Source organism: Apostichopus japonicus, chromosome 8, assembly GCF_037975245.1.
Source record: "Apostichopus japonicus isolate 1M-3 chromosome 8, ASM3797524v1, whole genome shotgun sequence".
Taxonomy (NCBI): Eukaryota; Metazoa; Echinodermata; class Holothuroidea; order Aspidochirotida; family Stichopodidae; genus Apostichopus; species Apostichopus japonicus.
In genome coordinates this window covers 17,536,527-17,556,346 of record NC_092568.1, presented here as the reverse complement: position 1 = coordinate 17,556,346, position 19,820 = coordinate 17,536,527, and the positions used below count along the sequence as shown (strand labels likewise).

Here is a 19,820-nt window from a genome sequence, read left to right as displayed (position 1 = left end):
AGGCTATTAACACGTCTCATGACCTTTAACCCAAAGTTGTATACATTCTCTTTGGCAACAACCAGAAGATCTGTAAATATGTTCTCGTTTGTAATATTTGAAACAACAACACAAGAGTGATGCTTTCTGAATAATGCCGAACCACCTCACAGGGACATGACCTCAAGTCAGAAGAAGCAAGGTGAGGGGCATTTGTTTATTTTCTGTAGCCGAGGGAGAATTTTAGTCATATTTTCATCAAGTGAACTGACTTAGTACAAGGTTAGGCTTAGCCTATACTCAGTAGGCTATACCAAGTTAGGCTATGTGCAGCAAACTCTCCCTAGCTTTGGTACAACTACTACTGTACTACGACTAGTAGTACAGTAGTTGTACAGTACCAGGACAAAGGGCTAGTATGATTTGGCTGATTATTTTGATCCACAACCTGTGAGATTTATTAGGTGCCTTACATATCTTCTTTTTTTAAAGTATTTTGTATCATATTATAATGTATTCAGTGTTTTCTTAATTTCCAAGATTCATCATATTTCCCATTCTTTTGGTATAGGTAAAAGTTCTCCCTATTCAGCCAATATGGGACACATGAAGGGCCATGTATCTGTAAAAAGCAATGGTAAGTTATAGTTAAAAAAAATGACTCAGCACTACATCACTCTGTGTCAAATAACTAACATCAGTTATTGGTTATTTGCATAATTTGGAAGGATCATACTACTATGTTTCTCACAGACTCATTAATGTCACTAGTTATTCCAATTTGTATCTTTGCTGCAAGGGCTTAAAGCAGCTGTTTGCATATCTCTCTTTTCTAAAATTTTAAAATGATAGTGTATTTCCTGCCAAGATATTTTATGATCATAACTAGTACATTTTTCCATACAAATGCAACAAGAAGACGTGATATATATTGGTGTTCCACCATAATCATTGTATATTGTTCATTCAGTCAGCGATTATTGACTATCAAACTGCTTACTAAACCTACATCATTGTCAACTTTGATTGTCTTATCAGCTTTTTCTCCAACTTGCAAGAGGTTATCTTCACAAGACATGATACTGGACAATATGGTGGCTCATTCCAGGAAGATGCACTCAGTGAAATGTGAGTAATGTGTGGATTGCATCAGTGGAAAGGTTTGCACTGTTTGAGATGTCTAGTTCCAAATGTGCATCCAAAAAATATGATTTATTGACAGATATGGTACTATTTGGCAAAACTTGATACACAGAGTTTTGTAATATTAACTACAAGTAAGAGACTGTCATCCAACATACAGAGTATTCACTCAGTTGAAAATTAAAAGGTTATCCTCAAGAATGCCCAAATATGAAACTTCTATCAATTTATTTTGATTGGGAATTAGTTTTGTTGTATTGTCACTGTTGCTACTGTAACAACCAGTTTTTCTAGAGCCTCAAATGATATAATATCATATCATGCTTAGAACTTAAAAAGTATGAAAAATCTGCCATTTTTAGGATCAACTTAAAGACAAAGTATGTTTTTGTACAACATCATTTCTTTTAATTTCAGTTGATGAATTTATTAAGAGAAGAGTGATTGCATTTCTATACCAAACTTCAATTTTTTAAAACCAGGCTCTGTTTTGAGAGAACAAGCCTGCAGTGTAATAAATTATTAAAATTTGTGAAGTTACATGAAAGAAAATTCTTTTTGATAATGTAAGTTTGTAATCATATTCTTTTTTTTTTCTTTGAGTTAATCCTCACGGACACCTTTTGAAGCCTGTATGATCTGACCTGCAAGACTTACACTCAAGTTTTTATATCCAGAATTTAACAAACACTGAATAGTCCAACTACTCAGACAAAACTTGTTTTTCTTTTATTTTTAATTTTCAGCCAGAATAGACAACTCTGTTCCCAAGACATGGACATCGAGTACTGTCAGTAAGTGTCAGTCGATTTGCAGTAAATCCTGGAATTGTATAATGTAGACCCTGAATTATCTGGACCTGAAATCAGGCCATTCATTGCCTTAGGATTGTATCACACTGTACATTTTGCTTTCTAGCAGTCCAGTATTTCAAATTCAATTAATGAATGTGAGAAAATTTTTGTTTTCACAGATTACAAAGCAATCGGTTTTTGCAATACCGTATTCCACGTTATAAAACAAGTTGTATAATGTAAGGACAATTATAGTGGTAATTACAATTGCAAATTACACTAAAGTATGAAAAAATCAATATGTATACTACACCACAGTATAGCAAATTTCATTTTTTTCCATGTACAGACAATGTCCTTTCACCAAATTTTCAGACAATCCAGTCTTTACTTTCTGTACTTTCCATAGGCTTTTTCTGACATAGGTTTTAGTGGTGAAAAGAGGAAGAATTTATAACACAAAGCTTTCAAGGCCCTTGTTTGAATTAATTGGTGATTATTATACGTAAATAGTTTTGGAATAATTTGGGGAAACATGGTAAGCAGTAGACATACGTGCTTGTACACAATAGAAACTCAACATGTTAGGGCAATAGTTAACCATTAGGGCCCATAAGTTCCATTTCGTTCCAATAAAACTAATAACTGATCTGTAAAGTTCGCACAATTCAAGCTGTTGTGTTATAGCAAACTTACATATCATAATTGTTAAATGTTTATATGGTACACATGGTTATACATGGTTATACATGACTTGGTTATACATGACATATATGGTTATACATGACTTTGTTGTACTAGGATTGCATTGTAAATGTTTGTTGCCATATCTTAATATCAAATTTTATCATATAATGTAAAATAAGGTGCAAATTCCCACTCACCCTCCACCTGTTTCATTCATTTGAAACTGTTCATAATCTTGGATTGAAAAGCAACCAGAACTCACAATCAATATTAGTAAGGTCTGTTGTGTACATATATTTGTATCGCATTGATGGTGTTGTTGGTTATGTCATATTTTTTTTATTATTTGAAGTAAGTCATAAATTCATAATTAATATTCATTGTAGAAAGAGATCAACTGAGAAGACAAGTCATGCAGAAAGGTGGCAAACCGTCTAGACCCTCATCAGCCCCGATGACGGCCAATCATCTCGGTTATTCAGCCTCTGCTCCAACATCTCCTGCCAAGCTGGATCGGTACCTTGATGGGGTAAGCTCAGAATTTGTCTATAATAGCTAATAGGTATATCTTGAATCACACCTTATAACAATACTGTCATCAACTGTATTTGTATGTCCAGATATTTTTATTTTATTTTGTTAAATTTATTAGTAGCTGTCAGAATCAGGCCATCACTTGAAAATATTCCCCTGCAATTATTGTTTGATACTAACAAAATTGCTAAGGTTGTCAGAGAACCAGTTTTCTGAAATTTTAAATATTTGAGACTATGGTACTATGGAGCATATAAAGAACACCTATTTCTTCTATTTGTTTACGATGGGTGGGTTTTGGGGGGAAGCATCACAGCATGTCACAAAGGTAACTGTCTTGTTGCATAGACAACCTTTATTCTATGTTCTAATGTTGATTGTTTACTGTTGAAGTTCCTGGGAAATTAATTTCCTTGTGCACAGTGTCTCTTTGTTTACATCGCCCTTCTGAGTACTACATACTTGTACCCAGACAGCTAAGAAACATTGTTTTGAAAAAGTAATTACTACAGCAATATATGATATACCTGAAGAATGGAATTGTTTGTTATGAAAAAGATATCTCGTAAAAGAGATTAATTGGCCATGTGTCATTCGGCCTTAATCTCTTTGCTTCTCAAATGATTGGATTGTTAGATCTTCATATGGAAGTTCTGAATTTATGCAAAATTCCTCAGTATTTAGGATTTAGTTTGGTTTGTTTACTTGCAGCCAATAATAAAATATCTTAAACAAATAATTAAAAGGGATGGCTGGTTAGTCAGAAGAATTCACATGTACTGCTAGATACTAAAGTTATAGTTTCCTTTTCCAATCATCTTTGTAATGTTAGGATCTGTCTGTGGAAGACTTTGATATGCACCTTGACATCAATGGTGATGACATTCACTACCAAACAGCTCGTTCATCGCCGGCGTATCCTAGACACAGATCCGGCCAAAACAATATTTCGAACGGAGGCAGAAATTCCTCGCAGATGCTGTTACGTAGTCGTGTCAGTCAGTCACATGACCTTCTAGATACAATGGCCACAAGGTTCACCGATAGCGGGAAATCTCACACGCCAAGATTTTTGAAAACGGCAGCAACGTCCAGATTAGCTCAATCAAAATACTACAATCCACCCAAGAGGAAAGAGAGGCAGTCGGTCACTCCGAGGTCAATGGAGGAAGTTGAAAGAACCAAGCCGAAAAAGGAAATCGAAAGAGACAGAAGGTGAATGATTTTAGTCAGCTGATCATCATTTTTTACATTTTGCTACTTTTATTGCTTGTAGTGAAAGAAGTTATTCCCTGGTTGGGGTTTCTAATAACTGGCTTCAACCATGCAGATACTCAAAACTTAGAATGTATTCTTCTATTCCAATTAGCTTCAGAATAATTTTTTTAATACCTGCAGAACCTCTGTTACTTTTCAATGCAATGACTGAGACTTAGATGAAAACCACAATTTCAAATATTCTCCACTAGTACAGTAAGAATGGGTGAAATGGGTAACTTGAGGCACAGTACTAAATGTAACCAATTTGGGTAACTTCAATAATGACTTGAGGCAGAAGTTTAATCTTGATATGTTTAAAGTCCCAAGAATTTTTTTTTTGAGTGCCAGCAATGTTTCTCTAGCTATGCTGGTTTTCAGGTATTAACATTTAAAATATGTTAAACCTCTGGAATGCTCCTTTAAGGCTACAATTGTGATGATGTTGTCTCCTCAGTGCCTGCCTTTAATGTTGATGTTAATCCATTGTTTCAAAAATTTCTAATAACTCAACCAAAACATGTCATTTTAGCTTCAAATAAACAACAGAGCACGTTTGAATGATATTCAACACCATTTGTCCTTGACTAATTTCTAACATTATAGGCCATGAAAGTGTAACGTTTTGCTATTGAGTTGTATCATAGGAACTCATCCAATGGTCTGTGTATTAGACTACATTGTCCAGTCACTTTAACTGGTGAACCTCTGCTGCTTAAAGGGTCATTTCTCAGACCTTAAAAAGTGTTATAGAAATATAACCTGAACTGATAGAAGTGGTTTTCAACAGTCTGCAACATATCAAAATTAAGTTTTTAGCCTAAAGTCAACCTCTTAAGGTAGATTGGAGTGCATATGTTGTTTGGGGACAGGTAAGAGGAGAAAAGTAAGATCCTAATTAGTTTAGTGAATACGATGGCATATCATGGTAAGTGATTACTTTCTCATCTGCAGACCAAGCAGACCGGAACGAGAGTACATCGAAGAGGACGAGATGGAATCGGTGGACAAGAGGAAAGAGGATCACATTCGATGGGTGGAGGAGCAAGCAGAGAGAGTAAATAATCTACATCTCGACGGAGAAGCAGAAACAACAGAAGACCATTTCAGAGATACTAAAGATTTACCGATTTATAGGTACCGTACCCTGATTGAGTTTGTAACTTACCAAACCCTTCCTTCATTCTCCAGTCTATTTCTTTGAAAAAAAAAGAGTCATAAATAATGTTTCTGCATCCTGCGGTTTTCTCTTCACAGTGCTCGGTTAGAGACCATGACCTATAGGAGCAGATCACAGAATGAGAAACGGATGAGAGAAGAGTGAGTAATTCATATCAGGGATAATTTGGTTTCATTTTCTTACTTTCATTTAACCAGAATTCAAAATGAGCATATTCATATTCTCTATTGAAATACATATATTTAAAATAATTGATGTGTAACTTGGACTTTTGCTTTTAAAGCCACAGAGATGATTTTGAAGCCAGGACACTTGTAGAATGTTTTTGTTAGTTCTTTAAGTCTAACATCTTGAAATTATATCAGACCATACATGTTTAATCATTATCCTATCTAGGCTTACAAAATTTTATAAATATGTTAAAATTTGTTCACACCAGTTAATCAGCACAGTTATTAGATCTCTTGATTCACCTGTCTTTACACAACAACTGCACACTTTTAATTTACAGTGCTATTTTCACAATATCACTCATCAAAGTTTATTGCTTTCTTCGCAGAGAGGAAGAATTACGGTATCTAGAGTTTGTGACGGATGTAACTAACGATGTATTAAACCGGGGCATATACACCAACACAGTCTTAAAACAGGTCTTTGAGGCGCACATTGAAAGAAATAAGGACAAGCTGGATGAGGTAATACCAATGTTCCCTCCACTTGTGTTTCAATTTTCATTGCCACCAATTAAACAGGCCTTGTCATCAATGTAGCAGGAACATGTTTCTTTCGATTAATAACGTAAATTGTTTAGTTTTAATAATGGAAATACAGTAGTTTTCATTATTTTTGATATTTTTTTAAAACATTTTTGTGAGCTTCAACTTTCAAACTAATTCATTTCAAGCCTGTTAGGTTAAGTGTTCAAACCCTATGATGCTACACAAAGATATCAGATGTCATATATTAGTCGTGCATAAATGAACCACTTAAGATTATTCAGGAAAGTGCAAAACTTTTGTAAACGTAAAGCATCTGCTTTATGTTTACAATAGATTTGTGGTTTTGACATATTTATTTAATCCTTAGATCTTGTGTTTATGACAATCGATAATTAACAAATTAGGAAGACTGACCCTGAGAAATGAAAATCCAATCTGATAAAATACTTTTGTTGCAAGACTGATTGTACACAACATAAGCATGTCTGATAAAATGGAAATAATTATTAAGAAAGCAGATCCAAGTTTAACACCAAAATATTGACAAGGCACAAAAATGCTGAATTTTTTTCTTGCTTTGCTCACAGAGAAGAATGCAGATGTTAATGCAGCAACTACAGCAAGATTTGGCAATACCAGAAGAAACTTAACAATCCATCTCCATAAATAGTTGCCATGGTGATGAGAAGTAACCAGAAGTTTTCGTAACATGCTCCATAGTGGTGCGCAATGTTAGCGTGTTTCACTCTGAGGTGGTATCATCATTGAAATAAATATCTGTTCTTGTATGTCATTGTATGTGCTGTGTATAACTTTAAAAAAATTATTCTTGAAGTGAAATAAAAACCCTGAAAAGGATGTGTTGAAGCCTAACTCTTCACTATCTTCTAACTGCAATACCTTATCCTTAACTTTCCTTACTAACACAGTGGCATTTTCATCAGCTTTTCTTTTTATAAAGCTTTTAAAAATATAATTATTAACATATAGCTTAGATATTTAAGGTTGTAGACAAGGTATTAAAGATGGAAATAAGATATTTTTGTAACAAAAACAGTTTTGGTAATATGAGTGAATTGCTCAAGGGATTTTACCTTTCTGACTTTGTGGAACTTTGTTGGGAGTATTATTAACTGTTAATGCCTACAAAGGAACCGATTCATTGCAACTAAGTACTGGATAGGTTAGTTGGTGAAGGGCACAGGACTTCTAATCCTCAGATGCCATTTTAACCAAACAACCCTAGGCTCCTTTCTAAACTGTCTCAATTCTGCCGCTTAAAGAAAAGCGCCAAGTTTTCTATCTTGCTTTAGTGTGTATCTCATGCTTGTTTACAATAGCTGTTGTAAGGTCAAATAAAGGCTGACTTTTAGTGGAATATTAGTTTTCATATCTGATCATTCAGAAAAAAGTGCTGAAAGAGTGATGCCAGCTTTTTCAATCCATGCTTGATGAAATGAATTTGGGCACCATTTGTCTTCGGCAAAGTGATAAGGTTTAAACATGGTATTTTGAAGCCATAAAAGTCCTATATGTTCCCCTATCGAAAAATGATTTTGTATTGTTTGTGATGAGCTGTGTACTAAAGTAGATTGTCCCGTCCATTTTTGATCTATAACTTGCTGTTGTGGGTGTTGCATGCATCGGTCTATAACATAATTGTCTAAAAAATATCAAAATTAATGTCTTTCATGGATTATAAAACATTGTATTTGAAGCAGTAAATCCTATATTTTCCTATTGAGTGTTGACTTTGGTGTTGCTAATGAGGAGGTGTGTAGGACTACTTAACAAGTCAGTGCCAGCAGTTTGTCTATAATATATCAATTGATAATTAAATTAAAAATTTGTAATCATTGTAATTTAAAGCAGTAAATCCTAAATTTTCCTATTGAGTGTTGACTTTGGTGTTGCCAATGAGGAGGTGTGTAGGCCTACTTAAGAAGTTGGTGCCAACATTTGGTCTATAATATATCAATCGATAATTTATTATATAAATTGAAAATGTGGTATTTGAAGCCATGAAGTCAAATTATTTTCCTACTGAATATCGGTCTTTGTGTCGTTTGTGAGAAGCTGTAACAAACGTAGGTGGTATGTTTGATACCAAACTCACAGTTTTAGCAATTGTGTGTAAATGGTCTGTAAGAAATCAAATTATGATCACTTAACAGTCTAGAGACAAGCTTAAACTTACTATAATCGAAGACTTTAAGCAAAGATTACTTTTCTGTGTTTCTTTTTTTTTGGAGCTAGGCAAATAAACTTCCTGTGGCATTACACATCTGTCATAACATTAATGTTAAAAGCTAGCAAACTGGTATCAAATGCTGAAACTATTGTTGAATGGTACAAACAAAGGGTATCACATATTAATTCATATCTTGCCAAGTTGGTAGGAATATAATGCAGAACTTGATAGATGTCCTTATAACGTCAGTGATTTTTTCAGCTACTGTCAACGTGTTTTGTCAACTTTGTTGACTGGTAAACGCTTAACACACAGTTGTTGGGTGTTTTCTTGTTGGCCTTACCTAGGATTTAACTTTGTGCAGTTGCATCAACATAGCGGCTTGTGATACATTTGAAATAAATTGTGTACTATTGAAGAAACTATTGAACAAACTAGACCCTAGTTCATCTTTTTATAACTTTGGTTACATTCCACCACCTTATTTGGTCTTAGCAGATTATATATATATACTAACATTTTTAATTCTCCCCCCCCCCCCCATGTTATGTTACTTTCTTTACAGCAGGCATACCCTCTACTAGTAATTTAGTAGCCAAGAACGACAAAACACATTTACCTCTGTTATAATCATACACACATTTGGAGATTAAAGTGCTTACAGCCTTATTAGCCAATTGTTAAATTCTCAATTATGACAATCATGCCTCCTTTTTCTTTTGATGAATTTTGCTAGGATATCAGGCTAGTAACTTTCAAATGTCCTTAGCTTATCCAAGTGTAAGTCAAATGGATGTTTTGGTAACAAGTTACTGTACCTAATGGTAACCAACTGTTAACCTCTATCTATTTGTGGACATTACTGCCAGCCTGTCTTTCATTGTCATGTGCCTTGTGTAATTATTTGAATTTAATCATTCATCAAAATAAAAAAATATCTGCCATCGCTACTTCAATCTTGACTCAACATGTTTCATTTTTGTGTGTGATATTTACTTATTCATTTTTTTGTGGATGGAGTTATATTTCTTTTCTTCAGTTATGCAAAGGCTGACAATGTAAAGTATTTTCTGCATTGTCTTTTGTTATAATTCTGAATGCATTTTTTATTTGTCTACTATACTGAACAATAGAATCTTTTGTTCTGATCTGTATCTAGCAAATGGAATTCACAAATAGTCAAAACTATAAATTGAAAATCATTGGAAACAAAAAGGAAAGTACAGAATATCCATTTTCATTCTTTCAAAGATATTTTATTATTTTATTGGAGAAAAAAGGCAATCATTTTACAAATTTAGCTCACCATGAGGGAGCTTGTAGAATACAGCATCGAATACAAAGTCTTGCTATGCATAGTTTCATAAAATACTGACAATAAGTGAATTGGGGGTTGATGCCAACATTGGATGTTACTATATTAAGTCCACCGACACGAAACAAATGCTGAAAAATCATGCATTTCAATAATATGCCCATTAGTATTTGTGAATAACAAACCACTTTGATCAGGAGTAATGGTAAATTGCATTCTACCCAGTAGCACAAGCTACAGAGCCATGGTAGGGGTTGGAGAGGGGGGGGGGGGAAGAGGTATAGCATTCCTCTATAAATAATTGTCTTCCCCCAAGATCCTTCTGCCCATCTTGGAAGGCAGTGGAATAAAACAAACCAAACATGCAATGGAGTTTCAGCAAATGTTCCAGTAACTGAACCTTGGTTTTCCACTCTGTGAAAACAGACTTTACTCTTGCACAACTGGAACCCTTCCCCAATATATGATGTCGTTGGTAACACAACTTTTTCTTTTCCATTGGTGCCAATGTTTGGGAAGAAGAACCACGACCTCCCATGACCTTACTGATGCCAATTCCAAAGCCTGCTCTTCACTCAAAGAGCTGAGACAATTAACATTAAGGCTTGTGAGTCATGACAAGGATGTTTGCAGGACCTAACTGAAGTAAAGAGAAATCAGAAACATTGAAATCTGATCATTAGGTCTGCGAATAATATACCAAATTTATATTACAGTTTCATAGCCTTCCTTGTCTCTATATTGCACATTGTTTCATGTAATAACATGTAGAAAACATTTGCAGTTAGTGAGAATCTCTTGTTGATAAGAAAATACTACATTGTATGTAAGGTTTATGTGGAAGATGCATACAGTAAGTGTGCAGTTACATGAAGACATTCTGCATACTGGAGGTTTCTTGGTCTTACCCTGCGACAACTTCCAAATTAAACATAACAGAATAGCTTTATTGTTAAAATCACACTGCAATACTAAACATCTGAGGAAAAGCCTTGTCAAACTCTTACAAATGTAACGCTTTGGTTCCAACCTATCAAGAAAAAGCAGTTTCTGTCAGCGTGATTGAGAATTGAATACTAGCGTTTCTTTACAATCTATGACAAGCATTTTTATATCGATGTTAGTCTTCACAAATTGATCTACACAACAAATTGACCAAGAGTGAGCGTATATTTTCAATCTGTGCTATATATTTACTTTGGTTAATACAGTCAATGCTGAATGAACTCCCACATCCTAATGCCATTTACCTTCTTATGCAATACCACAGTCCATCTGATGATGACTCTGTACGGATCTTGTGGTACGTGGTTCAGTTCTATGATGCTATTAAAGTGTTCTACTTCAAAGGCACTAAACTCTGGACAAGCAGTACCTACTATAATTACTTCTCTAAGAAGCAATATTTTACACCTCAATCATTTATTTGAAATAGCAGAGGCATCATCTAGAAGAAGCATTTAGTCACATGTTGAGAAGCTATTGCACGAATTGTAATTCACAATAGGAACAATAGCAAAATATCTTAAACAAGGTTTTTGTTAAGTTATTGTATTAAAGGGAGTTGCATTCATTGCACACCTAACCAGCTTCATTGTTTGATCTATTAGAGCAGGAACTGATCAAGATTCCTTCATCTATTATTCAAGCAGTGTTCCTCACTGTGGGGAGGGGGGTTACCATTATCTTTCGCCAAGAGGAAAGCCTCAATGTGCACAGTTTTAGAACTCTCTAAAGATTGTATTACATTATATGCAGCTTAATTTTGCCAGAAGTAGGTGTATGTTGTAACATAAAATATGACGTAAACCTTTTTTCACACAACACCTTGCTCACATCACATAAAATTAAGTTTACATGATCAAAATCCTTAAACCTACGATAGTGGACATAACTAAATTATAAATGCATTATAACTACCATGTACTTGTACATCTACCGAGCTTTCTCATTCTCTTCTGTCACTCTCCCCCAAACCATCCTTTTTTTGTCTCCAATCAGTCTGTTCCAACAAGACCTAATAACTTCTTCTTTACATATGATTCAGTCAATATTTTAATAACTTGTTTCAGATGTCAAAAGTTTAGCAAAATGGCTGAATTGCTACTTAAGGAAAAAACAACTTACTGCAGATATATAGCATTTTTTGTACCATTTGTTGCCAATTAAACAAAAATATCCAGGGCTCTCCGCACCATTTACTTAAATGTGTGGCAAAATAAATAAATAAAATGAAATTCATACCAAATTATAAAAAACAAAGACAAAGAACTGATATAAACTTGAACAATAAAGCCTCTTTTATAATAAAAGGTCATCTTTCAGCACAACACTACACTTAGTACCTTTAATAAATAATCATACTACAATCTTGAATTTTGTTATCATTAATGAAGACTGTTTTGGTGAATACTTGCAAAATTCTAAAGAAATATTAAAAATCTGTAATTTGACATTACAACTTCAAGGTGGATATGTCTATCATACAAGGGTATTACCTTGCGACTGAAATAATAACACAGAAGTAAATTTCAAGAAAAATTAAACTTGATGATGTTTCACTTTTTTTTAACACATCACACAGTGTAGGTGGACAGTGTTAAAACATGTCATAGAGACAGGTAAACTGAGGTGTATACGTAACACAACCCAAGCTGAAAAAACGGATGTATCTTCTTCAGTTTCACCTGCAAGGCTGCTACAAGTCCAATCAAAAGAATTGGTATTTGGGATTTTCAAGTACTCTCCTTAGAATATTTCATTGAAAAGTTTTATCCATTAAACTAACTCTATAACATTTTAACATACATGTGAAAAGTTGTGATAAACAAAAGCGCGAGATGGAATCATCCATTGCTTCTGGAACAGTGTAAAAGACCGCTGATCACACAAATCAAAGTATCTGGTAGTTGATTTATGTGGTCTCAAAATCCAAGAAGGAAAATTTCTCCATCGTTAAGTCTGGACCCAACGTTTCTGGCAAATGGGTTCCATACTTCTTCCATGGGTAAAAAAAATGGCAAGATATTGATTCATCCTTTGAAACAGGATTTTGCAAGAACTGCTACTTCACTGGCACAGATGAAACATGGCATTGAGTTTGGTTAACAACAAATGGGGACAAGGGGAGGGGGGTGTCATCAAGGATCATCTGGTGGTAGTGGTGAGAGGGGTGTGGTTGTAGACTGGGAATCTTCTGTGTCAAAGTCCATAGAGCTGTCACCATATGACATGGTAGCTTTATAATCTTGTATTGCCTCGTACAATTCCCACAGTTGGCTGAGAAGGGACATGTCTAGCTGTCGAAGACCAACCTGAAATATGAAGGAAAAAAAAAGTTGAATTACATTAAAATTTAAATTAGTGACAGTTAGGATGTAGGATGTGCTGCTATTTTCCATTTCTTCTCTAGCAACTTAAATGTCACTGTTTGTAGATAAACATTCCATGATACCTTTCAGTAATTCAATTTCACAATAATGAAGCTCACATTTTATTAGTCAATATAAGTTTTCAATTTCACATAAACGAAGGAATTCAATATTATTTTTTGTACAGATATACATATATACTGTTCACCAATTGTAATATATTATTCCTTATGTATGCATTTTCTACTTTTTATTGTAGATTTATAGTATACATCTGTTACAGTTTGTTTTGCAAACAAATTGACATTGTGCATTCAGCCATTTATCTAGATACCAACATTATACAATATATTCCAAACAGAGATTTGCAATGTAATTTAGCACATTTTGCCCTGACCCAGACACTGCTAATTACTTTCCAAGTTACCCAAAGATTCTGACTATATATACTACAAAAAGGCTGAGTTTATGTAAACAGACCTATGTCGCCATCAAAGGAAACAATGACTGCAGAAATTTAAGGGTAACATTAAAATGATGTGACCAGTGACCATTTGGAATGAATCATCAATTCGTTAATATTATTTTTTATTAAGGATTGGATGCTTCCCAATCATTGGAGTCAACTCTCACGTAGAGAAAATGTTAGACATCAAAGGGTGCAAATTAAGGCATATTTAGACCATGAAATATGTTGATGTTTAGGTCTCAAGGCAAAGTTGTATTAATAATGGCTTTCCCAGCTCTTGTGTGAGGTTAAAAAAAAGAGAAGGGTATGAAAATTTATAAAAGGATGGGAGTGTGTGAATCAGCGGCTTTACAGATGTACTAAAGTAACAAGAGTTTTTTCTTTTTATTTATTTATAAACTACACATAAATTATTGGTACATGTGCTCATATACCACAATGATATAAAATTTGATGAGATCTGATATCCAGCAATGATAAACAGAGCGACATCAAGATGTAATGTTATGTGAAAATTTCGTAGTTTTCTTTCCGATTTATGTATAGATCTTTTCATGCTGAATTCAGAGAACATTAACAGCTCAGCAAACGTTTGAAATGTATCATATATCCGTAACAAACACTGCAAAAGGAAAGTAAAGCTTTCCAAGAACACAGACCAGGATGACATCACAGAACACCCACTGTGACCCACTTTTTTGAAGAAACAAAAGGTATATCTGGACAACAACAACAACCATGCCTTCAGTTAGGAATGACATAATCTGAATGGAATGTTTAACTAGCAGTATGGACAATTTTTTTCTTCAATTAATGTGTCAAAATATTCCTTTAACACTGATAGTGTTTTTAAAATCGACAACATAATAAGTTTTGCAACTTGCAAAAAATAACTGTCTTTGGCTTCAGTCTCCCCCCCCCCCCCCCCCCTCTTTCTCCAACAAATCTTTGCCTCTGATTCTGCTTGAGAAGAAAGTGATTTTCACAATGGAAGAGGATGAAAGGGCTTACACACCTTATTATTCATGAAATACCTGTACACATAGATACAGTTCATGACTGTTTGGATATCAATGAACATGGATGAATGACTATATAGCAGCCTGTCATATGCTTCTTAAGAAAAGACACCCAGGATAGAGCCCCAGGAGCAAAACCAAAGAACACGATACACTCTCACCCCCAGTCTCCTTACATCAAGACTGTAACCATACGATCATGACTATATTATGAGTATCACATGTCCCTGGGAAAGGGATTAGATACTACACAACATGATCATTTTGATACAGTACTTTCACTTTTGATTTTGAGGGCCCCTGCCATCTTTTCTATAGATGAATGGCACCAGTTCTATACCAGGCAGGCAATGAAACCATGATGAAAGCAACCTGATTGAGATAACAATTTGAACCCGCCTGTGGCGCCTGGTGGGCATTCCAGATACATGAATCATGGCACAAGGAGGCATTGTGGTTCCTAATCGGTTTATTATGCACCTACCTATCATGGTATGATGCACACAACTACACTTAAGATTCCAGGAAGACCATTAAACGAAGCAGAGATGCACAAGGTCATAACCAGACACTCAATGTACAGCATACATACTGTAGTGTATACATACTACTGCATGTACATGTCTGCTATTTCTATCACAGTAGATTTACAACATTCTTCAAATGCCTCCTGATGGCTTTGGAGGAGGCCTTCAGTAAAGTTTGAGGGGATAGTACAGTATTGTACATGAACAGTATCACAGATGGCTCAATTTAGTGCATTACACTACAATTCCATGAATTGAAATGTCTGGACAATATGTCAATATTAAAATGGAAAAAGAAATATATATTGAGCACTTAATATTCATTGGAACAGTTTCATACAAAGGAAAGAAAGTTATATATTTTCATGGTACAAGCTAAGGCACACATTTGCACAACAAATATAATATTTTACCATGAAAGCAGACAGATATCTGTAAGCAAAACAATAGGATACAATTTGGCATCTGTGATGTTGCTTACAATGTATGCAAATGAGTAATTCATCCATTTACAAAGCAACACTGTCACATGCACAGTTTGTTATATGATTGTGCAGTTCATGGGTTTCTCCATGAATTTCCAAAGTACATGACCAAAGAATAAAACATTTTTTGGAGCAAAGGGCCAGATAGAATCCAAATCTCACTATGTGATTGTGCTATGTGGGCTGATAAGGTGTTGAACCCTATATATAGAGACTATGTACCTGATCAGTGTAAGATTCCATGGGTCTGACTAAAATCTTTGACAGCCAGGATATGGCATGTGGGCCACCTTGGGAGAACCTACCAGGACCAGAGAAACACATTGCTTGGAGCAAAGGGCCAGACAGAAATAAATTTCACTATGCAATTAATATAACAACATGCTTGGTAGGCTTGTAGGGTGTTGAAGCCAAAAGGCCTACACACTTAATCAGAGAAAGATGTTGTGGGCCTGATTGAAATCTTCCGGGAGCTGGTTAATGCCGGGGAGGGGAGTGGGGGAGGGGGGATCCCTTTAAGAACCTGTTCTACAGTATCAGAGAGTAGTACAATCATTAACCTGCAGGGATACTCTGGTGGCTGAAGTTGATTGAGCACTTAAAACAAATTGTTGGATATTTCTCCTTTGTAGGTTAAAACCACATCCTTAAAACATTTTGTATATAACTAGCAAAGATAACAATTTGTCAAATTATGTGAGTTTGTGAATGCATCCATGGTAACAGCAGAGTGAATAATGTCATGATGGCAGTAAGCTGAAATGATTTTGGTTTTCTACACAATATTTAAGTTATTTATCCACTGAGGAATATCATATTTGTACAATAATAAAAACTATAAATACTATAGCTACATTGACAGCGAACCAACCATTCCATGGCCACATCTCAAGGATGAATAAACTAGAAGATTATAATTTGAAAGTGAAACCTTTGAACGACATCGAGACCATGAAGACATCACGTACCACCTCTTATGTGATCCATTTCCGAGAGTAGGGGTGATTTAGCTGCCAATAGGTTACATTTAATCACGATATATTTTGAATAAGGAACAAGATCTTAAAATGGGGTTTTTCAACTTACAACTTATGAAATATTCGAACTCTTAAAGATAGATGAATTACATTATGATCTGACAACTGAATATCCTTTAAGGGGTACCTGCAGTAATTTGCAAAGTTTTGCACTTGAATACTGTTTCATACACAAAGTTTACTTTTAGTTAGAATTGCACTCAAAATTACACTACAAATGTTGCAGGACTGATAAAATGATTGATGATGCTTGCCAAACACCAAGGACTACATAATATTGATGAATTAATTTTTCATTGAAATTTGCAAAAATAGCAGTTGGGTCTGTCTTAGATAGTTTTAGTATTGTGTTTGGTACAGACCTGAAGTTGTACTGGAGTGGTTTCAGTTCAAATGTGAGGGACAAACAGATACAGGTAGACATCCTTAAGTTGATATAACTTTATCGGATTTCTTCAGCGAGTAGATCTGGGTACTTGGGCTTCTTGAGGTATTGATTGTTTGTCTAAATTTGAATAAAACACCTCAATTTTGCAAACATTCCTTGTGCAGATTGAAAAGGCAACAGTATATACTTTAAAAAGTTAGCCTATAGATCATTAAATTCCCAGGCACTGTGTTGGTTTCGAAAAATAAAGTAGGACTAGTCATGGACAGATCTAATGCAGAATTTTGAAATGGAGAGGGTGTTTTCCTGATTAGTTGAAGCCGACAAGTCCAATACATGTAGGTCCTCACCATTCAAAAAACAATTCTGACATGCAACTGTACATTCTTCAACATATTTAGGCAATAAATTAGGTCAATAATTATGTCTGCATACAAGGTTGTGATTCTAACATGTTTTTAGTTTTTGTGTGGCGTTGAAAAGGGTGCGGTGTACATCCTAAACATCCATGGATCCCCATCTGACAGGATAAGACAAAATCAATCGCTAAATGCAAGGTCTTTATTGAATGATAATTAAATGAAATGCACCAGTAATATTTCATACTGTAAAAACAAACTTGCAAGGAAGTATTTCAAAGTCTGTTGCTAGTCAAATTGATCTGACAAAGCAGTAAAGGCACAAAGGAACTACCTGTAAGCATACTGCTTTATATACTGTAGATCCATCTACTGTAGTTAACCTTACTTAGACCTTTAATGACAACTTCTAAGCATGCTATACTGTACACTGAATAACCAGGATTTCAATTTCAGTATGTATAAGATGGGGGAGGGGTTAGAATGTGTGAAGGAGAATGAGAGATCAAGGTGAATGAAAGTGTGGGGAGGGGTCAAACTTCTTCAGTTGCATACAGACTGCACAATAACTGTGCACCCAGCAGAAGATGAAGCATGTTGTTAGTTTATCACAGCCAAATTGCCAATCCCCGAACAACAGGGTAATCTTAATTCTTATAACTCATTAGGCTATACAGTTAGCAGAAAAGTATACAATGTAACATTACAGCCAAATTTTTGCGTGACTAACATTTAGGCATAGTCTTTTCAACCAATGGTACAGTAACATCAATGAGCAAAACTTGTAACATTGTATTGTCTTTTCATGTGATCCGACTTACCATTTCCTTTCGTAACAGGGCAAGTGCGGCGTCCAAGTTTCCTTTGGGAATCTCGATTCTGCGAGGTGGGGCTTTCCCCTTTCCTTCTGTGTTTGTGTAACTTGGTTGTCTATTTAATTCGACACCAGTTGGCGATGGTGGTCCAGCTGCGCCTCCATTACCATTCGAAGACAAACTGTCTTGGATATTAGTTCTATGGGCATGAATTCTTCCCGACTCTCGCCAGGATCCACTGTTTGCATTTAATAAGGCACTCAAACTCTTTGGCAGAGCAGGTAATCCAGGTAGTTCGTAAGGTTTAGTAGCCATTTTATCACAAAATATTGAGTAAGGCGTGGTAGCCTTGAGCTATGTACGTGGTTTCATGTCCAATCTTATAACAGACTCATACTACAGTATGTCATCCTCTCACAGCTTCGATTCATATACCAAAGTTGACACATGTATATTGTACACAATGTTTTGATACACAGACTGCACAGTACAGGGACTGCAGACTATACAAACATACTACATATTCACAAATATGGAACGCCGTTCATTCAGTCAGTCACCGAACGAACGAACGGTGAACAACAATCGTAAAGTTGAGTTTTGTTGTAGCATGTGGGTTCCTTTATAGTGAAATGAACTTTTGTCAGCTTGGAAATACGTAATTGCAACTGTTGAGAGATAGGAGAGACATGGAGAAAGTAAAATATGTCACTAGTTTGCAACCTGCGCAGGAAAACGTCAAAATAAACAATCCTTTACTATAAGTATCGAACGACACAAGTACCTCCAAAATCTCCTTTATGGTGTGTTAATGCCATAGAATCCTTATCAATATCTATGGTTAATACATATTTATGAAGATAGAAAAACGTCTCGCTTATATCATTCATGTTTAACATCGTGCATGACCTCATTAGTGAGCAAAACTTTTACTAAAGAAAAACAAAAATAACCACGATGGAGACCATGGTGGTTATTTTGAATGGAGGTTCGTGGCAAGTATTGTAGTTGGAAGTAGTAATTGATATAGCCTGACACAGGATATTATCACACATTCTGAAATGGATAAAAAGAGCAAATGAAATCCACATTTCTACTCATCATGACGATACGTGGTCAAATCTTTCATATGTAGATCCATATGCTGACACCAGTTAGTTTCTCTCATGTGTTACAACAATAAACATAATAATATGCTGCGTTAAGACGAGAAACAGGTTGTGATCACATAATAAATTCTGCAGCGATATTGTTACATTTGAAAAGACAATGAACAAAGAATATTATTTGGGGAATTATAAGCAAGTTGGAAGAGACCAAAGAATTTTAGCTAGAACAAGTTCTTAAAAAAACACATATTTTGGGAATGATGGAGATTTTCAGCATTTTCAGATTGAAAATAGCGGGAAATCTTGAGGGTTACTTTGTGCATGGAGGTAAAACTGTTTTTACCTCCATACTTTGTGTTATCTCTTTCACTGGTTCGCTCTTTTCCAGTTCCTCAAATTAGGCTCTGGTAAAAGTTAGCTGACTGTTCGAACGTAACATGAT

At 35.1% G+C, this 19,820-nt stretch overlaps 2 protein-coding genes across 2 annotated transcripts; one reads left to right on the top strand and one right to left on the bottom strand.

Moving 5' to 3' along the window:
* The first annotated feature begins 24 nt into the window (after positions 1 to 24).
* On the top strand, positions 25 to 9,440 carry LOC139970806 (spermatogenesis-associated protein 7-like). The gene is made up of 10 exons (XM_071976816.1): positions 25 to 181; positions 551 to 616; positions 1,018 to 1,107; positions 1,869 to 1,916; positions 2,990 to 3,132; positions 3,970 to 4,352; positions 5,349 to 5,531; positions 5,652 to 5,714; positions 6,134 to 6,269; positions 6,881 to 9,440. The coding sequence occupies exons 1-10, from the start codon at positions 157 to 159 to the stop codon at positions 6,941 to 6,943; spliced, it is 1,200 nt and encodes a 399-aa protein (XP_071832917.1). The 5' UTR covers positions 25 to 156; the 3' UTR covers positions 6,944 to 9,440.
* Positions 9,195 to 18,803, bottom strand: LOC139970807 (leucine repeat adapter protein 25-like). Its single transcript, XM_071976817.1, has 2 exons — positions 18,276 to 18,803; positions 9,195 to 13,113 (listed from the first exon to the last, which is right to left on the bottom strand). Exons 1-2 carry the CDS (start codon positions 18,582 to 18,584, stop codon positions 12,940 to 12,942), a joined length of 483 nt encoding a protein of 160 aa, XP_071832918.1. The 5' UTR covers positions 18,585 to 18,803; the 3' UTR covers positions 9,195 to 12,939.
* Positions 18,804 to 19,820: the final 1,017 nt, after the last annotated feature.